The sequence below is a fragment of the Physella acuta genome, unplaced genomic scaffold (assembly GCF_028476545.2).
Source record: "Physella acuta isolate Inbredline_101_S28 unplaced genomic scaffold, ASM2847654v3 ptg000720l, whole genome shotgun sequence".
NCBI lineage: Eukaryota > Metazoa > Mollusca > Gastropoda > Physidae > Physella > Physella acuta.
The window spans coordinates 528,151-552,655 of record NW_026732238.1 but is presented as its reverse complement, the minus strand read 5'-3'; the positions used below and the strand labels follow the sequence as shown (position 1 = coordinate 552,655).

General features: G+C 33.4%; 2 protein-coding genes across 4 annotated transcripts in view; one reads left to right on the top strand and one right to left on the bottom strand.

Annotated features, from left to right (window-relative positions):
• The window catches only part of LOC131949944 (low-density lipoprotein receptor-related protein 1-like), a 47,817-nt gene that overhangs the window by 4,426 nt on the left and 18,886 nt on the right, over nt 1–24,505 (bottom strand). The gene's annotated exons all lie outside the window — the stretch shown is intronic.
• Nucleotides 182–23,814, top strand: LOC131949921 (C-type lectin BfL-2). 3 transcript variants are annotated; one of them, XM_059311886.1, is made up of 6 exons: nt 222–260; nt 12,665–12,710; nt 13,919–13,993; nt 19,339–19,430; nt 19,829–19,934; nt 22,428–23,814. In XM_059311886.1, exons 3-6 carry the CDS (start codon nt 13,924–13,926, stop codon nt 22,634–22,636), a joined length of 477 nt encoding a protein of 158 aa, XP_059167869.1. In that variant the 5' UTR covers nt 222–260; nt 12,665–12,710; nt 13,919–13,923; the 3' UTR covers nt 22,637–23,814. The 3 variants fall into 3 exon arrangements, with proteins under 3 accessions (XP_059167867.1, XP_059167869.1, XP_059167870.1); XM_059311887.1 differs by lacking the exon at nt 222–260 and adding an exon at nt 13,598–13,654 and having other exon boundaries at nt 12,638–12,710; XM_059311884.1 differs by lacking the exon at nt 13,919–13,993 and having other exon boundaries at nt 182–260.

Sequence of the window (24,505 nt, the reverse complement as noted above, 5' to 3'; positions counted from 1 at the left end):
CGTTCTCTATGCTTTGTATACAAGGAAGTAAAAACTTTTAAAAAAGCGTGGGTCAATAATTAAAATTAGTATTTTAGTATAGTTATTCAATACTTAATATAATGACCCACGCTTTTCCATTTAGTTATTTTAAATAATTGCCCATTGTTATATATTTAAAGAAAATGTTTTCTCCCTTTTAGGTCATAATTAATAATTACATTAAAATGTGTTATTAAAATGTTTTTTCTTATATGGAAACCGTTGCTTGCTGGAAAAAGGTAAATACGCTGTTTTGAAAGGTCTTATTTTTTATGTCACTAGATTCATATTGTTTTTTTTTTTTAAATTAATTACTGAAAAACCTGCCAACATTATATTTGATTAATATACAATTCTTTATATACAAAATGTGAAAACCAAAATGTAACTGGCCAATAAACGAAGCAGGCATTACAGTAATTTAAAAAATAATGCATAATTAGTTATTGTAATTAATGTTTTAGATCGCCCTTGCATGAGGTGATAAGCAGATTAGAAAAACTCTAAATATGATTTAAAAGATGGAAATAGTTTTAAAATTGCTTTTTATAAACAGTACAGTTGTTATCCTTTCTTACCACTGAGACATGGCTGGTAACAAAAGCATCTGTCACAACACATTTGTTGAATATAAACAGAATATAAACAGAAAGTAGCGAGATGTCAAAGAAATTAAATCGTCAGAAATACATTTGATAGATTATTTCACAACTGCAATGATGAATTATATAGAGATTATCGATCTACATCTAATATTTAGTCCATTTGATTAGAAAATATGGCTTAATTAGTTATCAAACTTCATAACAGGTTTTATATGAGTTGAAAAAAACAACAACTAACCAGTTAGTTCGCAACCGAGTTCATCACTTCCATCAACACAGTCCTCACGGCCATCACAGACAGAAATCATACTGATACAGTTCGGCCCGAATGAAGCTGGTGAACAGTTAAACTCATACAGATCACATCTTTTATAGCCGCAAAAGATCTCATCCGAACCATCAGTACAGTCGTTGGTTCCATCACAAATGAACATCCTGCTAATGCATTCTTTATTCTTGCACATAAATCTACCCTCGAGACACGATTCAATATCTAAAAGAGAAGGACAAATAATTATACCGATCTCACAAAGTAGTGAATTTTTTTTCTGGTTCCATGACAAATGAACTCAGGACAAATAATTATACCGATCTCACAAAGTAGTGAATTTTCTTACCATCTCTTTTGTTATCATACACATCAAGTGACATGCTAATGTCAAATCATGAATATTTGTTCACGTAACTAATTAGAAATTATTAGCAGACTTTTAATTTGCAAATAAGAAAAATAATCATGGCGGGCTTGTCCGCACTACAAGGGCCTATGGGCTACATTTTATAAGAAAATATAACATCCTTTTTTGTACTAGAAAAAAAGTCATTAAACGTTTTAGTAACAAGCTTGTATATAGCCTACATATGAACTAAAATGAAGAAAATAAATGAGTTTCTTTACGTACGTAATAACCAACCACCTTTTAAATGAAAAGCGTGTGTCGTTAATTAAATTTTAGCATTTCAGTTAAGGTATTAAAACATAATTTAGCGAACTACCCATTTCATATTAGTAATTTAAACATTGTTTCCTTATTATATCTTTGACTACATTTTGCACGCTATAGTAATAAAGAACTCGAAACTCTCAAATACACTAATCGTGATACTATAATAATTAAAATAGGCTAAAATGTAAACAAAAAATTGGCTCAGTGGGTAACCTAATTAATTATAAAGCATAACAGGAAGTAAAATAGGAGAGGAACATAATAAAATATAATAAAATGATAAAAACACTTTTTATTAGAATTGTGAACAATAAGGCTACATTGGAAAATATTTTACAAACACACACTTTAATAGGACTTCCCATAAACCGGTCTTGGTAAGGCATAATTTAATTTAGTGTGCAAGCATAATCAGATTACTAACAAATGCAATCTCAGTCGATCGGCATATATCAAATAATCAAAACCAACAAGATACAACATGGCAAGTATGCTGAGTTAAATAAACAATTGTAACTTATAAAATTTATACCCTTTCGCTCAAATTGCCATAACAAACATACGCGTGACCTTACAGTACAAAACTTTAGTGACCAGGAAATTCAACTCAATAAAACTCTTGTTACTGAAAATCTCGACCAGGTTTACTTTCCAACAACAACAAATGGACAACATAGAGCAGTTTTATGCAGTAAACAGAATTAATATTTTCAGGGTAATGACTAAAATATTCGCAATGACTCTAAATATACACAACTTTAATACTACACCCAAACAAAGTAGCCCTTAACAGATGAAAACGCCAAATAAAAAACAAAACAAGACTTAGAGCATCGCAAAACAAAATAAATATAAACGTTCATAAATCATGAAATGATAAAATTAAAAGTAATAAAGTAGTTTGTCTCATAATACTATGCACTATTTCTTGCACAAAAAAAAACAAACTTTAATTGTATATTGAAGCTACATTTCAAATAACCGCAAAACAGAAATAAAACAAATAAAGCATCGACTAACATACTTCTGGGGGTAGTCTATGAAGGGTATGAGTATGGGTGATGAGCAGAAGCTAATTTTGGATGTACGTCTTTGCTAAATTAATCGAGCTTTTTATTGTTGGAAAAAAATACTGGTCTATGAGATACTTACCGCGTGAAAAGACAACTTGTGCGACAGAAATGAACAAGATATATGTAAACATCTTCATTTGGTCGATGCACAGCATTATGGCTTGAATAAAATCTTTGAAAAAAAACGGTGAGGTTTAAGTAGATCTTTTGAAAACAATAATTTGAAACTCATAAAGCTCGTGAATTTATACTTAAGTGTCCAGCTGACAATACAGGATACAACTCGCTCGTGAGATAAAGCTTGCCATTTAGATCGTTTTGTCGAACAGGATAAGATCTACACCTTGTTTCCTAGAAGTCAATGTGATTATAACAAAAATGCACATCCGCTTAGACTACTTAGAGACGCGCAACGCTCACACCCAGACCCTTATCAAGCGGATTCAGTGTCGAATATCATTTTTCTCGTACACAATCCGCTTATCTGACTTGTGAGTTTTCACTTTTCTAAAACGGCTGATTAAGATCTCCTCTAATCTTTCTCGTATAATACATTTTTAGTTTCCCGTAAACAGAGTACAGAAGATGTATTGTAATCGTGCAAATAATCGAAATTGGAATTTTCACAAATCTTGACGCTTTACATCACCACGAGACGTAAAAAAATAGTTTTGCAAATATTGTCGGTATAAGTGTGTATGTGTGTGTGTCTGTATGTGTATTATGAATAAGATAACTTGAGTACTGTTTAGGTTATGTTTACAAAATTTCATACATAAGTATTAAATTGAATTATACGTTTAATTTTTTACAACGTATTCACAAGTTCCTAACGACGTTTAAGCGATTATTAGTTAACGGAAGTACTGTTTCAGTTAGATACAAAATTTCATATATTAATTTAAGATCTTTTACTTAGAATATTTTAATTTTTTATTTAATTTCGAAAACAGGAAGTGGTACTTTATTAGGTTCTGTTTTCTAAAACACCTATAATTTGTGTAACATTACGGTCTTGCGGTTGTAAAGTTGAGAACATTTTTATTAAGGTAAAATATATAATAGTTATGGGATCTTATTCTTTTGATACTGTAAAATTTGGAGTGATATTTCGGTGATTTTTAGGTAGTTATTTACGCTATTTCTGACCGATTCAAAAAAGGAAATCTCTTTTACGGTACCGATGTCTTGGTATGGTGAAAATTGTTTAAAATCAATGCTAAATTTAACAGTACTTCACCATAAAAAAAACTTTCAAAATTTGAAAATAAATATTTCTAGATGTTTTTCTGTTATAAACGCTAGAGAGCTGACTCTATTGGTGTTAGTAAAAGATGGATCAATGATTATATGACCGATATATCTTAGATTATGAAATTTTAGAAGTCAAAAAAGTTTTTTTTCTTCTTCAAGATAGCCGCCGTTGCCATGACAACCATAATTTTAGAAGATTCTCTGATACATGCAAACATTTTCACTAAAGTATCTTAACTTTTACACACACAAATAAATAAAAAAGGATTATTATTTAAGATTTTTTTTCTCCACGTTTTAAACGGAGCGTACCTCCTTCAAATGTTTCAGGCGAATAGAGAATCGAATATAATTCTCTGTGTCATAAAATGTGACTTGATTAGATGTTTAATTGACTTTTTAATAAATTAATGAAATGTTTCCTTTATAAAGTTTTATTTTTTCGCGTCATTATTAATATGCGCTCATTTGGTGTGCACTTAATATCAAAAAATTAAAATTATTTCTATATCCCAATTCTACTGGAAATTGCTATATTAAAATGTTTCAGGCGAATGCAGAATTGATTACTATGCACTGTGACATAAAATTCGTCTTGATTATATGTTTAATTGACTTTTTGAAAAATGAATCAAATGTTTTCTTTATAAAGTTCTAACTTTTAGTGCTATTTTATGCGCTCATTTGGTGCTTACTTTTTATACATCAAAAAATAAAAATCATTTGTACGTCCCAATTCTACTGGAAAGCTATGTAAGAATATACGAAAAAATGTAAAGGAGATCACGTCTTCTTTATTACAAGCTTTTATTTAACTCACTTCCTCGTCAGTCGTCAGTCTAGACGGAAACGCAGGAGTGAAAATTCGGACAGTTCTACTTGACCGATACGATTCACAGTTGGCACGTGGGTCAAGACATGAAGACAATGCAATCTGAATCTAAATTTGACTTAATTGGATGCCTAATTAATTTTTTATGAATTAATTAAAATTTGGACCGAATTAGTAGGCATGTTTAGCCAACCACACCACACGCGTCATCACCTTCAATAGCTGCGCCATCACGTAATGGCTACGTTCAAAAACAATTGCGCGCCTACTGAACGTGATGTTCAGTAGGCGCGCAATGGTGTTTAGTCATGTAACTCTATTGTAAATAAAACATGTAAAGTACTGAAAAAAAATTCATAAAAAACGTTTTAATAACAAGCTTTTATGTAATGATGCACTAAAAAGTAGAAAATAAATTATAGACTACTATTTAAATAACTATAAAGAAAAGCGTGGGTGTCTTCCTTAACATTAGTAAAGGTATCCAATAGATACTAAAGTGACCCACGCTTTTCTTTATAGTTATTTAAATACTTGTCTATAATTTATTTTCTACTTTTTAGTGCATCATTACATAAAAGCTTGTTATTAAAACGTTTTTTATGAATTTTTTTTTAAATAACTAATCGCATAGAAAAATGAGTTGCACACCAAATGAACGCGAACAATGTGTGTATAATGGAATGGAAATTGAGTTCTTTATAAAGGAAACAATCATTGATTTTAAAACGTTTATTGAAAATCTAAGTCAGACACATTTATGTTACGGTGCATTGTCATTGAGCCTAGGCCTACATGAAGAGTGTTGAAAAAAATCCTTGCGATATTGTTTTTTTCTTCAGAAATATTTGAGTTCACAGGAAATCACTCAAAAATTTAAATTATCATGAAAATTAGGTCTTCTGTCTCTTCATACAATTTCGTCTACCTAATTGAATTTTTTTTTCAAAAACTAGAAATATAGTTAAGTAGCCTACCATTTCCGTTTACCTGAAAGCGTTCAGAATTTAATTTCATCAAACTGAAACTGTAATCAAGTTATTAGTTTTTTTTAAAACCAGAAGTAGAATAAGTATAACTTTCGGTTACCGGAAATCGCTTAAAGTTGATACAGAACTACAAAGTTAATATGAGACTTCGTCAACAATACGAAAAAGATACTCAAATGGTGGTGTTCACAGACAAACATTCGTCGTACATACAAAATTGAAAAAGTAAGTATTTCTTCTCAGGGTGGTGTAAAATGTAGAAATGTGTCATTTTTTTAATGATTACAATATTTCCACTTTATTTCGAATACGAAAAAGTAATAAACCGGGAGTGATCTCCCCTAAACTTTCTCGAATATTCTTATATAACACTACAGGGGATGGCAACTCGGGATATAGACAATATTTTAAACCATTTTTAATTACTTAAACTTTTTAAAATAGAACAGAATCTCGTAGAAAAAAGAATAGCACACCAAGTAAACGCCAAATAAAATGTGCATAATAGTGCGGAATATTATTAGTACTTTATAAATTCACATGCGTTTTTGATAAATCGGAAAAAGCGAAAATTACTACTTCCGATCAATAGAAATTACTCAAAATTTGACAGATGGCAGAAAATTAGATTTTTTACTTACATGTTTAAATACATTTATCTATCTAAAATAGTGCCCAAGTTATGGGCTTTTAAAAAATCAAAGTAGAAAAAGTTCCACTTTCGGTCATCGGAAATCGCTGAAAAGTTTGTTATGGATCTATGATTTTGATATATTATTTATATATGAAATGTCATCAACCTAGCAATAACGGTACTCACGTTATCGTGTTTACAAACACACACACATCTACACACATACATACACACACAGACGTACGGACAAGATTGCAAAATTATGTTTTTCCGACTCAGGGAGCCATAAAACGTCGAGATTTGCAAAAAATCTCGATTTTTTTGCACGATTAGAAGACTTTCTCTATACTTCGTATATACGAGAAAGTAAAAATGAAATGGTCGCGCCTTCCATTGTTTAACAATTAGATGCGATGGCTTTATGTTGCGTTTAAGTGGCGCAACTTGACTTGACACTATCTAGCCAAAGGTCAATAGAGTTGTGCGCATTGTATTGCGTCCTTTGACTGAAGTGTCTCACAATGCCCAGCTCTTACTAGATTCTAGAAATTGTGAAGAGGTAGGAAGTAAATTCTGGGTCGGATACAGCAATGGTAATTAAAAATATAGTATTTTACTATACCATTTTACAACTAAGTTACAAAACATTAGCTCGTAAGTAGACAGGCATATTACCGAACAAAACCACACTTCGGCACCTAGTTGCTGTTAAAAATGATGAATGGATTTTACGAAATACTATTTTAGAACAAGGCTGATTCTAGTGTTTATTACATTTGTAAATAAAGTAACGCTTACTTAAAATATATAAAAATGCAATAATCTCGTTAAAAAATATCTGGCAAGAGAGCACATTAAATGAACCGGGAGTGATCTCCCCTAAACTTTCTCGAATATTCTAATATAACACTATTTGGGATGGCAACTCGTGATATAGACAATATTTTTAATCCATTTTTAATTACTTTAACTTTTTATAATAGAATAGAATCTCGTAGAAAAAGAATTACACACCAAGTGAACGCCAAACAAAATGTGCATAATAGTGCGGGATATTATTAGTACTTTATAAATACACATGCGTTTTTTGAGAAATCGGAAATAGCGTAAATTACTACTTCCGGTCAACAGAAATTACTCAAAATTTGATGGAAAGCAGAAAAATCTATCTTTTACTTAGATGTGAAATTTCATTGATGTATCTGAAATAGTACACAAGCTATAGACTTTTGAATAATTGAGAGTAGAAAAAGTTCCACTTTCGGTTATCGGAAATCGCTCAAAAGCTGACACTGATCTACGATCTAGCTATAACGGTACTCAAGTTATTTTGTTTACAGTCACACACACATACACACACATACACACACACAGACAGAGCCGGCGTTAGGGGTACGCGGGGCCTATGGCCAACCATCCGAGCGGGGCCTTATATTTTCCCATTGGTGTTTAAAACATGTACAGTGTAGCGTTTTTTCTTCTTCACAACGCGAATTAATATTTATAACGATATATATGGTATTTTTAAGCTGCTTATCATTGTCGTATTAACATAAAGACACAGATTAACAAATAATGTTTTTACTTCGAAGTGCTTTTGAAACGTCGCTTGTTTCTGTTAAGGTTTTCTGTTTGAAAAGTAAAAAATAAAACAAATATAAGTTTGAGACACGCATTAAAGAGACGATGAACGTCAGCTTCAAACCTTATTTTTAACATTAATGTTTATTTGTGAAAATCTTACCAGTACGTTCACAAACGAAGATTTACTTTTCTTGCCTTACGTGAGGAAAATGCAATGATTATATCATCATGATTATATCGATATTTTCTCAATTTATCGAGTGTTAACAGTGGTGTGCACTAGTGTGCAGAGTATGTGGATGCCGAGGAAAATAGAAAAGCATTGATAGATTTCGGAATAAGCTCGAATCGTGAAAAACACTGTTTACGGCTATAGATATCCAAATAAAATGACTCTCAAATGTAATCGCGGACGCTCAGTAGGGTGGAACACTAGGGTGCGTGACAGTTGGTGGGGTGAGGTAAAGGATAACTGTACATTTAAATCTATGGGATGCCAAACCCTAAAAAAAATTCGGTTCGGGTACTACGTTACTGGATCTCTGACCGCAGCCATTCAAGAGAAGGTGCGTGTTTATAGAGCGTCCACGTATTACATTACAGGTTAAGACCGCGTTCTCACAAGAGAAGGTTCGTGCCTATTATTAGAAAGTTAACCATTTGACAGCCAGCTTCACCTTATTTATGAGTTTCGCGACGGCATGCTCGGACTGCCGGTAATTTAGACGTTTGAGAAATCAGGAGAACTTTATTATAAAACAGTCTCGGCTCGATGCATCAAACAGTATAGACTTTATAATTTGTTTAGTATGCCTACACTATTTTAAAACAAGAATCACTAAGGCCTTAACTATTATACTGAATATCCCTACAATTAATTAAAATAAACATGTACTTAATCACTTTACGAATACCGTTAAAGTTTACCAAAATGAAAATGGACATAATTACTGTATACATTCCCTTCAAAAATATAAAAATAAATACAAGTATTACTGAAGTATAATGTATTTAAAGCTGACCTGACAATGAAAAAAAAGAATATGAACATAATTACTGTATGGATGCCTATCAAACGTGTCGTGGCGAATAAGCATAATTACACACAAGATGCCCATACAGTGTATAAATTATGATTTTAGGGATAAATACTTTGGATACCCCATCCCCTCTCCCCCTCCCCCCTCCTCTGCAAGCCATCATCAGGTCACTGACTGTTTACTACAGGCACCCCGCCTGCTCACTAAAACAAAAACGTCTTCAACGGTGTTTTCCCGATTTTACCTCTCATGACAGGTCGGGGCTAATTCGCGACCGCCATCTCCAGTCACCTCAGGACAATTGCGAGTCGACCGTGCCAGCAATGTGTGACACTAATGTCTTTCTTTAGAATAACGATCTGTCCCAGTCCATGTAGAGGATAACTCACTAACATCAGCCTTTGCCTCAGTTTTAACATCCAACAATTTCGGCCATTTAGTTTTTTTTTTTTAATTTAATTCAGCAAAGATTATTTAAGTTTACAAACTAATTCAGACAACAATGGCGGTGCTGAAGCGCGGGGCTCTTCAAGCGTGGGGACTGGGGCGACTGCCCCGTTTGCCAACCCCCTAACGCCGGCTCTGCCTGCTTTTTTCCATTATATATATAATATATATATATATATATATATATATATATATATATATATATATATATATATATATATATATATATATATATATATATACATTATACATGCACACATAATAACAGCTAAATATTTTGGAGTCTATAAGCTAATGCTAAACTTCTCACTTTAATAACGGATGTTTACCTTTCCCAAGTTTTACCAAATGTTCTTAGTTTGTTTGGTTTTTTTGCTAAGATATTAAATCACTTTTGACAGCTATGAAATCCATACCAAACACTCAAGGAAACTCAATGACATGCCAAAAAAATTAGGACAAAGTTGTTTAAAATGTTTGTTAATGACCAATATTTAATATAAAAGTCAAGCGTTTTAGGTGTATTTAAAGAAGAGACTGTAAGCGCATAATTTTAGACAAATTATAATAATAACAAAACAAGAGTAATTAAAGTTAAAACAAATAGAAAAAAACGATAGGTTTTGGACTTAGCTCGAATCATGAATTAACACTGGTTACGAATCGTGAAAACCTACTCTATGTTTATGGATATCCAAAAGAAAGGATTCTCAAAAATAGGGTGGAGCTTTGGGGTGGGTGGCAGTTAAATCTATGCCTTGGGTTGCCAAACCCTAAAAAAAATCTCCAAATTCGAGTACTACGTTACTGGATCTCTGACCGGAGAAGGTTTATGTTTATAGAGCGCCCAGGTATTACATCACAGGCCATGATCGCGGTCTCACAAGGGATGGTTCGTGACTACAATTAGGGAGAAAACGACGTGACATCCAGCTACACCTTATTTATGAGTTTCCCGACGGCTTGTTCGGGCTGCCGTGAATGCCGGTACTTTAGACGTGTGAGAAATCAGGACAACTTTACAATAAAGTGAACTCGGCCCAAGGTATCAAAACAGTATAGTTTTCAAAATTTGTTTGGAATCCATACAATACTTTAAAACCAAAATCATTATTGACTTAACTATTGTAAAGGATATCCTGCAGTTTAAACAATGTGCGTTTATTAATGACTACCATATTACAGCCCTTCAACGATGCCCATTCCTCGAAAAACGTTGTGCGACGCGGACAATTCGATGACTATATTATGTCAGCACCATTGGAAACGATTGTATATAACAATTTGAATGAATTCGGTAAATTAATAATTCACTTTGGGAACGGATGAATCTTTAAGATGACACAACATAACAATTTTACTTCCTTCCAAAAAAAAAATCACTCTGTTGGATGTCCCCCTCCCCTGATGTGGATCCCCCACCCCATCCCTATGCCCTCCTCCCACCCCCTATGCCAGCCACTGACTGTTAATTTTGTTATACCAAGACAAGTAGGCCTACATATATGGCAACTACAACAAGAAAGTCAGGACTAGCGTTCACTAACTGTCTACTACAAGCATCCCGTCTGTTTACTACAAAACGTCTTCATCGGGCCGCATACAATAGGGTATCCGATTACGTGTTTTCCAAATGTTCCTCCCTGCTCTGGTCGGGCGCTAATTCGAGTCCTTCCAACTCCAGTCACCTCAGGTCAAATGCAAGGCGACTGTACCCTTCACACAGGGAGGTGTGTGACACTATAATTTACGGTCTGTCCCAGTTTAGGTGGGTGATAACTCACTAGCATCAACCGGGGCCTCAGTTATAACAATCAACAACGTCGGCATTCGCCCATTTCGTTTTTCCCAAGTGAATTCAGCAAAAATTGTATCAGTTTACAAACCAATTCAGATAACAATAACAGTGCTGAAGCGCGGGGCCCCTTCAGGCACGTAGCCTGGGGCGTCCGCCCCGTTCGCCACCCCCAAACGCCGGCTCTGCACACAGACATACGGCTAAGATTGCAAAATCGTGTTTTTCTGACACAGGGAGGTGTAAAACGTCGAGATTTGTAAATATTTCGATTTTTTTTTTGCACGATTACAATACTTTCTCTATACTCTGTATATACGAGAAAGTAAAAGTAGTTAAAACATCCACCATTTATTCAACAAATTACATAGCCATGATAAATTTTAAGGATTACTGTAATGCTCTTAAAAATCCAGATGCCTGGAAAACTCTAGTAACATGGAGAAAAACTATGCACGCCAATCGCACGGTCGAGCAACAAACCAGAATGCGTGAACAGGATTTGCAACTTCATATTGCAGGCACACACGCCTCGTATCTAATGAGGTTTTCACGTTCGTCAGAAGGTTGTCTTATTTTAAGTTCAGCATACTTTCTGATATTAGGTCAAACCAATTATTTTCATTATTTAAAACAGTTGAGATTGTAGAAATCTTAAAGAAAAGATAAAATAACATAAAACGCGTTTAGCCAAATAAAAAAAAAAGGAGCATACCTTCATTTTTTTCCCTTGCCAACTTAGGTTTCTTAGGGAAAGGGTAATGGTAAGGGTAAGGGGGGGGTGATAAGGTGTGTAATGGTAAGGGTAAAGATAAGGGTAAGTGTAAGGGTAAGGCTAAAGGTAAGGGGGATAAGGGTGTGAGGCTGTAACTGGAAAGGGAGAAAGTGGGTAAGGATAAAGTAAGGATGCGTAAGTTAATAATTAGAATGACCAAAGATGTGCGCATTGCAGTGCTCTTTATATTTTCTCAAAAATCATTCTGTAAACCAAGAAACACATTTGCGTTTACATTTAAACGTAGCATTGCTATAAATGGCTGGAGCCAAGCCTAGCCATTAAAGTCTAGTAGAATATAAATATGCATAATGTACACACACAACGGTATATATATATATATATATATATATATATATATATATATATATATATATATATATATATATATATATATAAAATATATATATATATATATATATATATATATATAGTCTAAAGTACACTAAAACTAAAACTCACACTTTACCAGTCTCTTTGCCCCACTTGACGTGGGGCTAACATGATAAAATCGCAAAACGGTTCTTCATAAAAACAATTAACTACCTACGTCCTGCTTCTCTAAATTTCTCCTCCGCCCTCTGCATATTGTTTAAAGTGGGTTATTAACATCCTTTTTCATTCTCATGCCACTTGTGTACCGACTTACTCACAACAACCTTATGTAGTTCATGGTGACAGAAGATAAGAATTCTACACAACATCATCAAACAGGTAAAAAATACATATTACAAATACGTGCCAAACGTCAGACTTCTGTCTTATTATTTTAAAAAGTTTCACGGCTTTTAATATTTAACGGCATAAAACTTAAGTGCAGTGTCGGAACTACCAAGCAATGTTGGGCTGTTCGCAATAAAGTAACTATGAAATTATTTAAAGATGAAATTTATTTGCATAATTTGAAATTACATAAATTGTTTTAAAATGTTTACAAGCTTTTCTTTAACTTGCTTCATTGTCTTGTCGTCATGAAACAAAACGTTTTAATTACAAGCGTGTATGTTTGTATGTAATAATGCTCTGTAAAGAATAAAATAATTGATTTTCTTTAAATATATAATTATAGACTACTATTTAAATAAATATAAAAAAGCGTGGGTCTCTTCCTTAATATTATTCCATAGATAATACCCACGCTTTTTGCATTTAAAAAAAAATATAATATACAACATTTAAAAGAGAACACAATATCATTAGTGTATTTAAAGTAAGACCATATCTATAATTTCTATCAGTTCATTAGCTTTAAGCCCCTTAGAGTATGCCCAATCCATTCAATTTTGCGCGTTTTTTTAAACCCTGTCTATTGGTTTTTGTTTGTGAACGACTGTAACATGACTGTATTTGCCTTTGTAACACTCCATCCATACTGCATTACAATTTGTGTTGAAGATTCCAATCGGATGTAGTGAGTTATAGGCAGATATTGCCTACGATTTTTTATGTCCTCGTACGCCCCCCCCCCCCCCTTTATCATTGTTGATTAAGCTTCCCAGATACGTTAATTTGCTTCTTTTTTGTATCTCCCCCATTTAGCTGTATTGTTAAGTCCATGTTGTTTTGTATTTTTATTATCCTTTACTTCTATTGATTTTCAGTCGTACTTTACTTTGATGATTCATTTGGTTGGGCCATGTTTTTGCTTGAGATTGTAGGTAGGGTGACAATATCAAAACATATATCACTTGTTTACTTTGTCGTTGTTTGTAGTCTTCTGAAGAAAAAGAAGAGCTCGAATGATTCTTGACCTCGGATAGGATCATGTGGTCAGCATTATGCCCAACTGCCCTTACTTTCACATTTTTTATAACACGTATTATTATTTTCGAATTTATTATTTTCGAAATGTTATTATTTATTTCTGTTAAAAATCCTAATGTAATAATAACACTGGTTTATATTTATCAAATATTACAAAGTTTAAATGATCAACACAATGAAGCTGAGTGCTGTTTGTTTACTGCTATATATCACACAAGTTGACTTTTCACAAGGTAAATATCTTTTGAAAAATTGACTACGTTCTTCCACATTAGTCTACCTTAATTTATATTTAGCCTAGATTGTTAAACGCGTAATATTGCGGAGGGTCTGGATTTAAGATTAATATTACCCATTGTGAAATCTAAACGTCTAGAAGGACAAGATTTCTTTCATAACAGTGTGAAGAAATTAGATTATGATTGGGTGTCACCTAAGGTTTTAAACTTCATTATTGTTCAAGATGCCTAAAACAATTAAAAACAACATTTATTTACCTTTAATTTGATACCAATTTAGTTTATTTTATTTATTAGATTTAATCGGCAGCCTAGAAAATGATTTGTGAAAAAAAATGCGTTTTTTTAGATGTCTACGATGATATGACTGATTTTCAGGGATACTGTGGGTTAGTTTTTTAAGGAGTGTTGTTGTGACTCGATTGACCGTTCAATGCAGTTCAGCAGAAATGAGTCTGCTAGATTTCTCCCCATTCAAATACACACCAGGCAAATAAGGCGGGCTAAATTAGCTGTTGTCTCGATCAAGTTATTTATAAAAAGTTTTGTTTTTACCCAGCATGATTTTAAAACATTAATGGCACTAGTTTAGTAAAAAGCAAGTTATAATTTTCTATAGTTAAGAATATATTTTAAAATGCTTAGAACAATATTAATTATTAAATAAAGGAATTCACATTTTGCTTACTTTTATTATGTTCTGCTCGATATTCTCAGCGATTAGACCAAACAAATGTACAAATGGCAAATTTGCATAAAACACTAATCGTCCATTGTTAAAACTAGACCGGTATTGTTGTATAATACGCAAAAAATAACGATTTTATGTATATATTTCTGAAATGACAATGAAATATTCGTTTTCGGCAGCCATCATTACCATGACGACAGTAAAAAAAAGTAGGTCATGTGACAGGCTAGCTTGTGTCTCTATAAGACAATGCGAAATAGTCTTTATGTAAAGACTGTATTTTATATTTTAGTATTAAACCTTATTAAATAAAACGGGTGTAAAGTTATTTTAAAATTATATGTTTCTAATGTAAAAGGTTTTTCAACTTAAAATTAGGGTATCACCCTTTTAAAATGTAATTTACTTATCTGTGTGGTGCTAGTTAACTAATTGCAGGTAAATATCATTTTAAAATAGCGATTATATTATCTCAAATTAGTCTAATTTGATTATTAGCCTAATTATGTTTTACTTTGACTTTTTGATACGTATTAGCTTTTTAGCGCAATTTCCATACTGGTAAATTGCGTTTAATAATGCGTCATTTCTGGATGGATGGATGGATGGATGTATGGATGTATGGATGTGTGGATGTGTGGATGTGTCCGCAGCCTTTAAGTCGTATCTCCTCCTCAACGAAGCAATATTGAGGACTAGTTCCAAAGCAAATATGTTAAGCAAGTTCCAAGGATGATTGTGGGCCAAAACAATTCCCGGAACTCCTTCCTGGATTTACCGGAAAAGCCAAAAGATCTCAAACAAATACAGTTTTTGCTCCATATCTCGGCAACCAGACCACTTAGCGACTTGAAACATTTACCAATCGATTCCTGCCATAATTTAGAACAATATTGCCGAAGAAAGTTTTCAAAAATATCCTTTCGTTTGGTCACAAAAAATTAATTAAGAACATTTAAACTGAGCATCGTGTAGGTTTTTAGCGCAAACGCTGAGGTTCGAAAGGATTTTACCATAGCGAATGAGCGGAGGTTCGAAAGGAATTTTTTTTTCGACTGATACGGGAGGCTAGCCTGTCGCGACGTGTGATCGTTCGCGTCACTGCGCGCGGCAAGAGAGAGAGAGAGAGAGAGGCGAGCTACGCGTCGCTCGTTTTTTACCACGTGCTAATGTTTACAAACAAGAGGGCGGGTTTTAATTATAGTCAAACAAGCCGATCGTCATGCAAATCAAGCGTCGTGGAGGATAAATAAGGAAATTGCGCTTTAATTGTCGCTAGACTATTTATTAACTTGTTTTAGCCTGTCAGCTGATGTATTTAACATGCTAGAAAATAGTCAATGGAAGTGTGATCATTAACGTTGTTGTCAGTTGTAAAAATAAAACAGAAAATGCAGATTGGATTGAGGAGTAGAGTACTAGGCTGGTATATCACGTCGATGTAGGAGGTGTAAATGTTCTTCTACTTTATCTATAATATAACGCTGCTAGTAGTATGTCAGTAATTCCGTCAATCCGTCATCGCTATAGATTTTGGAACCATAAAAGCAAACGCATCACGTGTCGTGCTTTTTACTTGCATCGCAATGTCTTATTATACGTAGTAGAGTAGGGTCTGTTTATATAACGACTTAAATTTATTTTATAGTTGCCACTGTTTTTACTCTTCCGCATAACATAAAGAAAATATTAAATACACGCACATTACTAAAACATATTAAACGGATCAATGTCAAATATCATTTTTGTTTCGATTACTAGAAAAAGTGGATACATTTTAATAATAATAGGGTCTAAAAAACTAAAAATTAATTAAGCTGTTTTGTAATTTCACAAAGGGAGGTAATTAAAAAAAAAACAACTCATGCTAATTAAAAAAAAAGAGCCGACCCGCGGCGTATCATACGCCGCTATTTAGTTGTTTTATTTTCTACTTTTCAGTAATTCATAGTTTGTGAATTCGACAGTATCAATGCTGCCACTTAAAATATTTGCTTTAAAACACTATCAGATGGTCGTTAAGGACGATATCCCCCTCCTTTCCACCAACCCCTACCATACTTCCACCCACCCCCCTCCTTGAAAGCAAACTTTTCTTAGTTACCACTCCTAAGTTTAAAATCGTTTCAAACTACATTATCTGCCCCTCTACGATTGTAAACATTTAGCGTGAACCACAGTTCACCAGACCATGTAGGGGTGGTGATGATAGGGAGCGCGCTTACAGCTTGTTTTCTATCGTCTCCAAGAAGAGAATCATATATATAGATGTAAATGCGAAATCTCCAAGAGGAAATTATTGTTGGAATAATATAATTAGCAAAATGTGAATGCAAATTCTGTAGACGTGAAGACGACATCATTTATGGAATATTATAATTAGCATGGATTGATAAAAGGCTATCTTTTCTTTATTTTATTCACGGAACAAACTGTTTACTAATTATAATTTTTAATTAACTATTCCGCAACATTATACACGTGACATCACGTTCATTAGTGCGCAATGGTTTAAGTTATGAAACTCTAGGCCTATTGTGATTTTTTAAAATTTAATGAACAGAAAAAAAACATGAATTGATAAAGTATGTTAAGTAAAACACGGATATGTTGAATACTGAATTTTATATATTTTATACACTGAACGTACTGTTAATTAATTATTATTCTATCTTTCGGTTTGAGGACAAGCTGGTTTTTTTATGGTCATTCACTGAATCAGGCGCGTCTGCCGGCAATGTGTTTCCTTTTGTGTTTGTGTTGTGTTTTCTTTTGAGTTTGTGTTGTATTTGTGTTGTATTTGTGTTGTGTTTGTGTTGTGTTTGTGTTGTGTTTGTTTTGTGTTTGTGTTGTGTTTGTGTTGTGTTTCTGTTGTGTTTGCGCTGTGTTTGTGTTGTGTTTGTGATGTGTTTGTATTGTGTTTGTGTTGTGTTTGTGTTGTGCTGTGTTTGTGTTGTGTTTGTGTTGTGTTTGTGTTGTGTTTGTGTTGTGTTTGTGTTGTGTTTGTGTTGTGTTTGTGTTGTGTTTGTGTTGTGTTTGTGTTGTGTTTGTGTTTGTGTTTGTATTGTGTTTGTGTTGTGTTTGTGTTGTGTTTGTGTTGTGTTTGTGTTGTGTTTGTGTTGTGTTTGTGTTGTGTTTGTGTTTGTGTTTGTGTTGTGTTTGCGTTGTGTTTGCGTTGTGTTTGCGTTGTGTTTGCTTTGTGTTTGCGTTGTGTTTGTGTTGTGTTTGTGTTGTGTTTGTGTTGTGTTTGTGTTGTGTTGTGTTTGGGTTGTGTTTGTGTTGTGTTTGTGTTGTGTTTGTGTTGTGTTTGTGTTGTGTTTGTGTTGTGTTTGTGTTGTGTTTTGGTTGTGTTTGGGTTGTGTTTGTGTTGTGTTTGTGTTGTGTTGTGTTTGTGTTGTGTTTGTGTTGTGTTTGTGTTGTGTTTGGGTTGTGTTTGGGTTTTGTTTGGGTTGTATTTTTGTTGTGTTTGTGTTGTGTTTGTGTTGTGTTTGTGTTGTGTTCGTGTTGTGTTTGTGTTTGTGTTGTGTTTGTGTTGTGTTTGTGTTGTGTTTGTGTTGTGTTTGTGTTGTGTTTGTGTTGTGTTTGTGTTGTGTTTGTGTTGTGTTTGTGTTGTGTTTGTGTTTGTGTTTGTATTGTGTTTGTGTTGTGTTTGTGTTGTGTTTGTGTTGTGTTTGTGTTGTGTTTGTGTTGTGTTTGTGTTGTGTTTGTGTTTGTGTTTGTGTTGTGTTTGCGTTGTGTTTGCGTTGTGTTTGCGTTGTGTTTGCTTTGTGTTTGCGTTGTGTTTGTGTTGTGTTTGTGTTGTGTTTGTGTTGTGTTTGTGTTGTGTTGTGTTTGGGTTGTGTTTGTGTTGTGTTTGTGTTGTGTTTGTGTTGTGTTTGTGTTGTGTTTGTGTTGTGTTTGTGTTGTGTTTGTGTTGTGTTTTGGTTGTGTTTGGGTTGTGTTTGTGTTGTGTTTGTGTTGTGTTGTGTTTGTGTTGTGTTTGTGTTGTGTTTGTGTTGTGTTTGGGTTGTGTTTGGGTTTTGTTTGGGTTGTATTTTTGTTGTGTTTGTGTTGTGTTTGTGTTGTGTTTGTGTTGTGTTCGTGTTGTGTTTGTGTTTGTGTTGTGTTTGTGTTGTGTTTGTGTTGTGTTTGTGTTGTGTTTGTGTTGTGTTTGTGTTGTGTTTGTGTTGTGTTTGTGTTGTGTTTGTGTTGTGTTTGTGTTGTGTTTGTGTTGTGTTTGTGTTGTGTTTGTGTTGTGTTTGTGTTGTGTTTGTGTTGTGTTTGTGTTGTGTTTGTGTTGTGTTTGTGTTGTGTTTGTGTTGTGTTTGTGTTGTGTTTGTGTTGTGTTTGTGTTGTGTTTGTGTTGTGTTTGTGTTGTGTTTGTGTTGTGTTTGTGTTGTGTTTGTGTTGTGTTTGTGTTGTGTTTGTGTTGTGTTTGTGTTGTGTTTGTGTTGTGTTTGTGTTGTGTTTGTGTTGTGTTTGTGTTGTGTTTGTGTTGTGTTTAGTTCTGTTCTGTTCTGTTCTGTTCCCATATTGGTACATTTAAAAAAGATTTACCGTGGCTAGTGTATTATAAGACGTAGCTGCTGTGTGTATTGAAAAAAACAGTTTATAAAGCGTAAAATTATATCCGAGTATTGCTAACTTATTATTTTGATCTAATTAAAAGTTTCAGCTACGTGTATCAGCCCAACAGCCGTTAAGTTTGGAAACAGATGCTTTCAGGTGTTCGATACTCCGCTATCCTGGGACAAAGCCGATGTAAGTATTTCGATAGAATGCACTGCTGTCAATAGGTAGGTGTGGTAAGTGAGTGTGTCACCCTACCCGCGTCATACAATTTAGCATGTTCGATATGGTGTCGTACTTAATCCCCTATTTTGAATGAGTTAGGTGAACAAAACATTGTTTTGACAGTACATTTTTAAAAATATTATAATTTGGTGTCACCCTCTGAATGGTGTCACACAGTGCATTCTAACACTTCCACACGTTTTGACTCTAATTGTTTTCTTTCTTTAGATGTGGTTTACGTCCAAGTAAAAAGTTATTACAAATAATATGCAGTGCTATTTATATGTGAACAAACTAAAGTAAATCGAAATATAGGATTAAATATAAACGACGAAACGAACAGAATGTTTGGTTGTTTTCTTTAGGAGACCTGCTCAGCATTTACGAAAAGACGTGAACTGGCCAAATTTTCGACATGGGACGAATTATATTTTTTAAACATTCTACAGCGGTTACACGGTTATAAAGAAAGTAAGTCGGTTTTTTACTTTCTCAATTATACGAAGTATAGAGAAAGTCTTGTAATCGTGCAAAAAAAATAAATCGAGATTTTTACAAATGTCGACGTTTTACACCTCATTGTTACGGAAAAACATAATTTTGCAATCTTGTCCGTATATCTGTGTGTCTGTGTGTGTGTGTGTGTGTGTCTGTCTGTCTGTGTGTAAACACGATTACTTGAGTACCGTTATAGCTAGGTTGATGAAATTTCATATATAAGTATTATATCAAAATCGTAGATCCGTATCAACTTTTGAGCGTTTTCTGATAACCGGAAGTGGTACTTTTTCTACTTTGAATTTTTCAACAGCCTATAACTTGAGTACTAATACAGATAAATAAATGACATTTCACATGTAAGTAAAAAATCTAATTTTCTACCTTCTCTTAAATTTTGAGTAGTTTCCGTTGACCGGAAGTACTAATTTACGCTATTTCCGATTTCTCAAAAAACGCATGTAAATTTATAAAGTACTAATAATATTGCGCACTATTACGCACATTTGGTTTTGGTGCTCGCTTGGTGCGCAATTTTTTTTTCTACTAGATTTTATTCTATTTTTAAAAGTTTAAGTAAACAAAAATCATGTCTATATTCCGAGTTGACATCCCACGTAGTGTTATATTAGAATATTCGAGAAAGTTTAGGGGAGATCACTCCCGGTTTATTTTTTAACTTTCTCTTATACAGAGTTTAGCCCAAGTACTGTAATCGTGATTTAAAATCACATACAAATTTGACAGTTTTCACCGTTTTACACCTCACTATTTCATTATTTACGGAGTATAGTAGACTTTTTAAAAAATCGGGTATTAATTCTTAATCAAGATTTATAGAAATTTCGGTGTTTTACGCTGGATCAAATCGAAAAAAAGCGGGCTTTGCAATTCTGTCTTTGTCTGTGTATGTGTCTGTAAACAGGTTAATTTGAGTGGCGTTACAGCTACATTGATGAATTTTCATATTTAAGTATCACATCAATTTTGTCGTTATGCATCAACTTTACAACCGAAAATGAAATTTAATCTGCTTTCGGGTTTTCAGAAGCCTATAATTTAAATACTGTTTCTGATAGAAAAATGTAATTTTACAAATACGTAAAATATATAATTCTCTGTCTTCAGGTAATCGGAAGTAGTACTTTACGCATTATCAGATTCTTAAAAAAACGCAAACGAATTTATAAAGTACTTTTGTTATACACAATTTTTTTTTCTGTTCACTTGGTGAGCAAGTGTTTTTTTTTCTGCGAGATTCTATTCTATTTAAAAAGTTTATGTAATTAAAAATGGATTAAAAAGCATGTCTATATCGCGACTTGCCATCCCCGTAGTGTTATATAAGAAGATTCGAGAATGTTTAGGGGAGATCACTCTTTTTTTAGCGCAATTTCCATTCTGGAGAATTGCGATTATTAACTCGTCATTTCTGGGAATGGATGGATGGATGGATGTCCGCAGCTTTAAGTCGTATCTCCTCCTCAACGAAGCAATATCGAGGACTAGTTCCAAAGCAAATATATTAAGCAAGTTCCGAGGATGATTGTGGGCCAAAAAAATTCCCGGAATTCCTTCCTGGATTTCCCGGAAAAGCCGAAAAACCTCAAAAAAAAGCAGTTTTTAGCCCATATCTCGGTAACCATACCATTTAGCGACTTGAACCATTTACCAATCGATTCGTGCCATAATTTAGACCAATATTGCCGAAGAAAGTTTTCAAAAATATCCTTTCGTTTGGTCACAAAAAATTAATTACTACTTTTTTAAACTGAGCATCGTGTAGGCTTTTTTTCCCCTTTTTTTTTTCGACTGATACGGGAGGCTAGCCTGTCGCGACGTGGGATCGTTCGCGTCACTGCGCGCGGCAAGAGAGAGAGAGAGAGAGAGAGAGAGAGAGAGAGGGGCGAGCTACGCGTCGCTCGATTTTTTTCCCACGTGCTAATGTTTACAAACAAGAGGGCGGGTTTTAATCATAGTCAAATACTGATATAAACGTTTAAATATTTGGGCACCGTTGCTGAATATATGATTTATCTCGATTTAAAATTGTTATGGATAACATAAGGACATAGCGCTCAAATTGTCACTAGACTTTTTATTAACTTGTTTTAATTAGAAAATGTATTTACCTTCCAAAGCAAAGTTCTGTTCTTGGTCATATTAAGTATACTAAACTACTAATGTGGTATGTTCTGAAGCTTTATAAAGAAAGTGATCTACATTTTAAAATAATTGTTATGTATTTTTTAAAACTTTAAATGTGTGTCATTATTTGGATTTCAAACATGCACACATTTAGTAAAAAATATTCCCACTTTCGCTCATGTTTACATTTAAAATATACAATTAGAGATTATTAAATAGTGTTCGACATGTTTTGATTTGTGATAGTAAGCCTATTTTTTTAGCTTAAAATAATTGATACATTTTAAAATGTAATTTGTAATTATTTTCTTTTCAAAGTGTGGCTTGGAGCTAATGACCCTACACATGATGGTAAATGGGTGTGGCAAGATGGAACTATTGCCAACTTAAGCTCGTTATGGAGCCCTAACGAACCTAATAACGCAGACGGAGATGAATATTGTCTTGAGATATTTTCAGATGGAAAGTTAAACGATGAGTCTTGTAATAGATTGCGTCCATTTGTTTGCATGGAACTGACTGGTTAGTAATTTATTTCCTTATTTCTTTAGAAATAAGCTATTCTTGTGACATGGTTTAATATAATCAAACCTGCTTAGTTATTTATCATTCTTTAAAATCACAATGTAAATTTTATATGACTCATCTGGGATGTTTAAGAAACACGCAATACACTGCTCAAACAAAATCTATTGTAGCTTTTTTAAAAAAAAAAAAAAACAGGCTCTGTAATTTTACAAAATGTTCCACTCTTACTAGTTGCAAAGAAATCGTTGGATTCAACGAGTATTGTTAATGTCTGACCAATCAAATTTTAGAGCAATGTCCCCGTATATGAAACAAATATCTCATAAAAATGTACTCACAATCTAATAGGCAAGTAATGAAATTTGGTTTAAATATATTTTAAATGAGATATTTAAATAATTTATAAGGCTTTGAGCCAATTTGAAGATCTCCATAATCAGATTTGCAAAGGACTTTCGTGTTCATTCTGGTTTAAATATCATCAAATCTTATAGAATTATTATTTCTGTCAAGTTTTAACATTTTGGATGTTATAAATTTTCGATTAGTTAGGAACCAGATCTTTTGTTAACTTTAAATTGCATATCATATTTAAAAAAAAATACATTTTGACTACGATACATTAGTTAACATATCGAAAATGCAGTAAATGTATTAAAATATGTTTATCTCTAAATAATTAAGTTACAAAATTGTTAATACTATTGTAGTCCTTGATATTTATTCTGTATATTATACAATTGTAGGTGTACGTACTTGTAGTATCTTTGCTGCTTATTTACTCTGTTTATTAAAAAAAGGGAGAGGAAATTATTTGAAGTAAAGTTTTTAAAAATTAAAAATATCTAAACATTAAACCTAAATTAAATCACAATCTAACTCTAATATAACTCAACACTAGGATTAAAACCAAAGGTTATAATTACAGCATTTTCCAAATTAAGATGCTATATAAGCATATTATATGCAAAAACAGTCAAAGTTTGGGTTGTATTAAAGAGTTTATTAGTAAGTCCCGATTGCGAACCCATCTAGGTGAGAAAACTCCGAAATCAAACAGAAGACCCTTAGGCGTTAGAATTACAAACTCTGGTTTCCTTTCGGCACTGCTTAACCCAAGCTGTACGGGTAACGTCCTGCCTCTTGAGTCCTTCAGCTGTGTGTGTGAGTGGGGGGGGGGGGGGGGGGGGGGCTTCCCGCATGGGCAACTTCTGGATCTACTCACGTTAAGCTCTGTGCTTAGATTTCCGATGCGCAATCATCCAGACTATGGGGCGATATTATTATAACATTATTATTAAAGTTGAACATACAAAACTAGAAATCAAAATCTAAAACTTGACAGACAGGTCTACTCAATACAATACATAACCTAGCAATATTACTAAATTAATCTTCTCCTTTTCACTGAATAACTAGAATTAAAACTAATAAATGATGTTATTTTTCCGGAATTTTGCGCATTTCCGAATGAGTTCAATGGAATTTTAGCAGATTAAATCGTCGCGACTTAATTATGAACTTTCAGTACGCAGGTCGCAATATTTTTACCGACCTGAGTTAATCAAAAATTACTGCCGACACGCTATTATTTTACTACGTCACAGCACCATCAACGCTTGGGGTGTTTTTTGTATTTTTTGTATCTGATGATGAAAAACTAAACTACAAATATTATCAAGACCAGTTTACAGTATAACTGTAAGTATTGATTAAAAAATATATTTATCTATATCGAATACATGTCGATATTTCAATTAATAAACAACATGCTGAAAAATAAGATATTTAATTATGACAAACGATTATGTTAAAATAGAGTTATCGCTATAGCATTGGTATGACTCAAACATTTTCCAATAAAAATA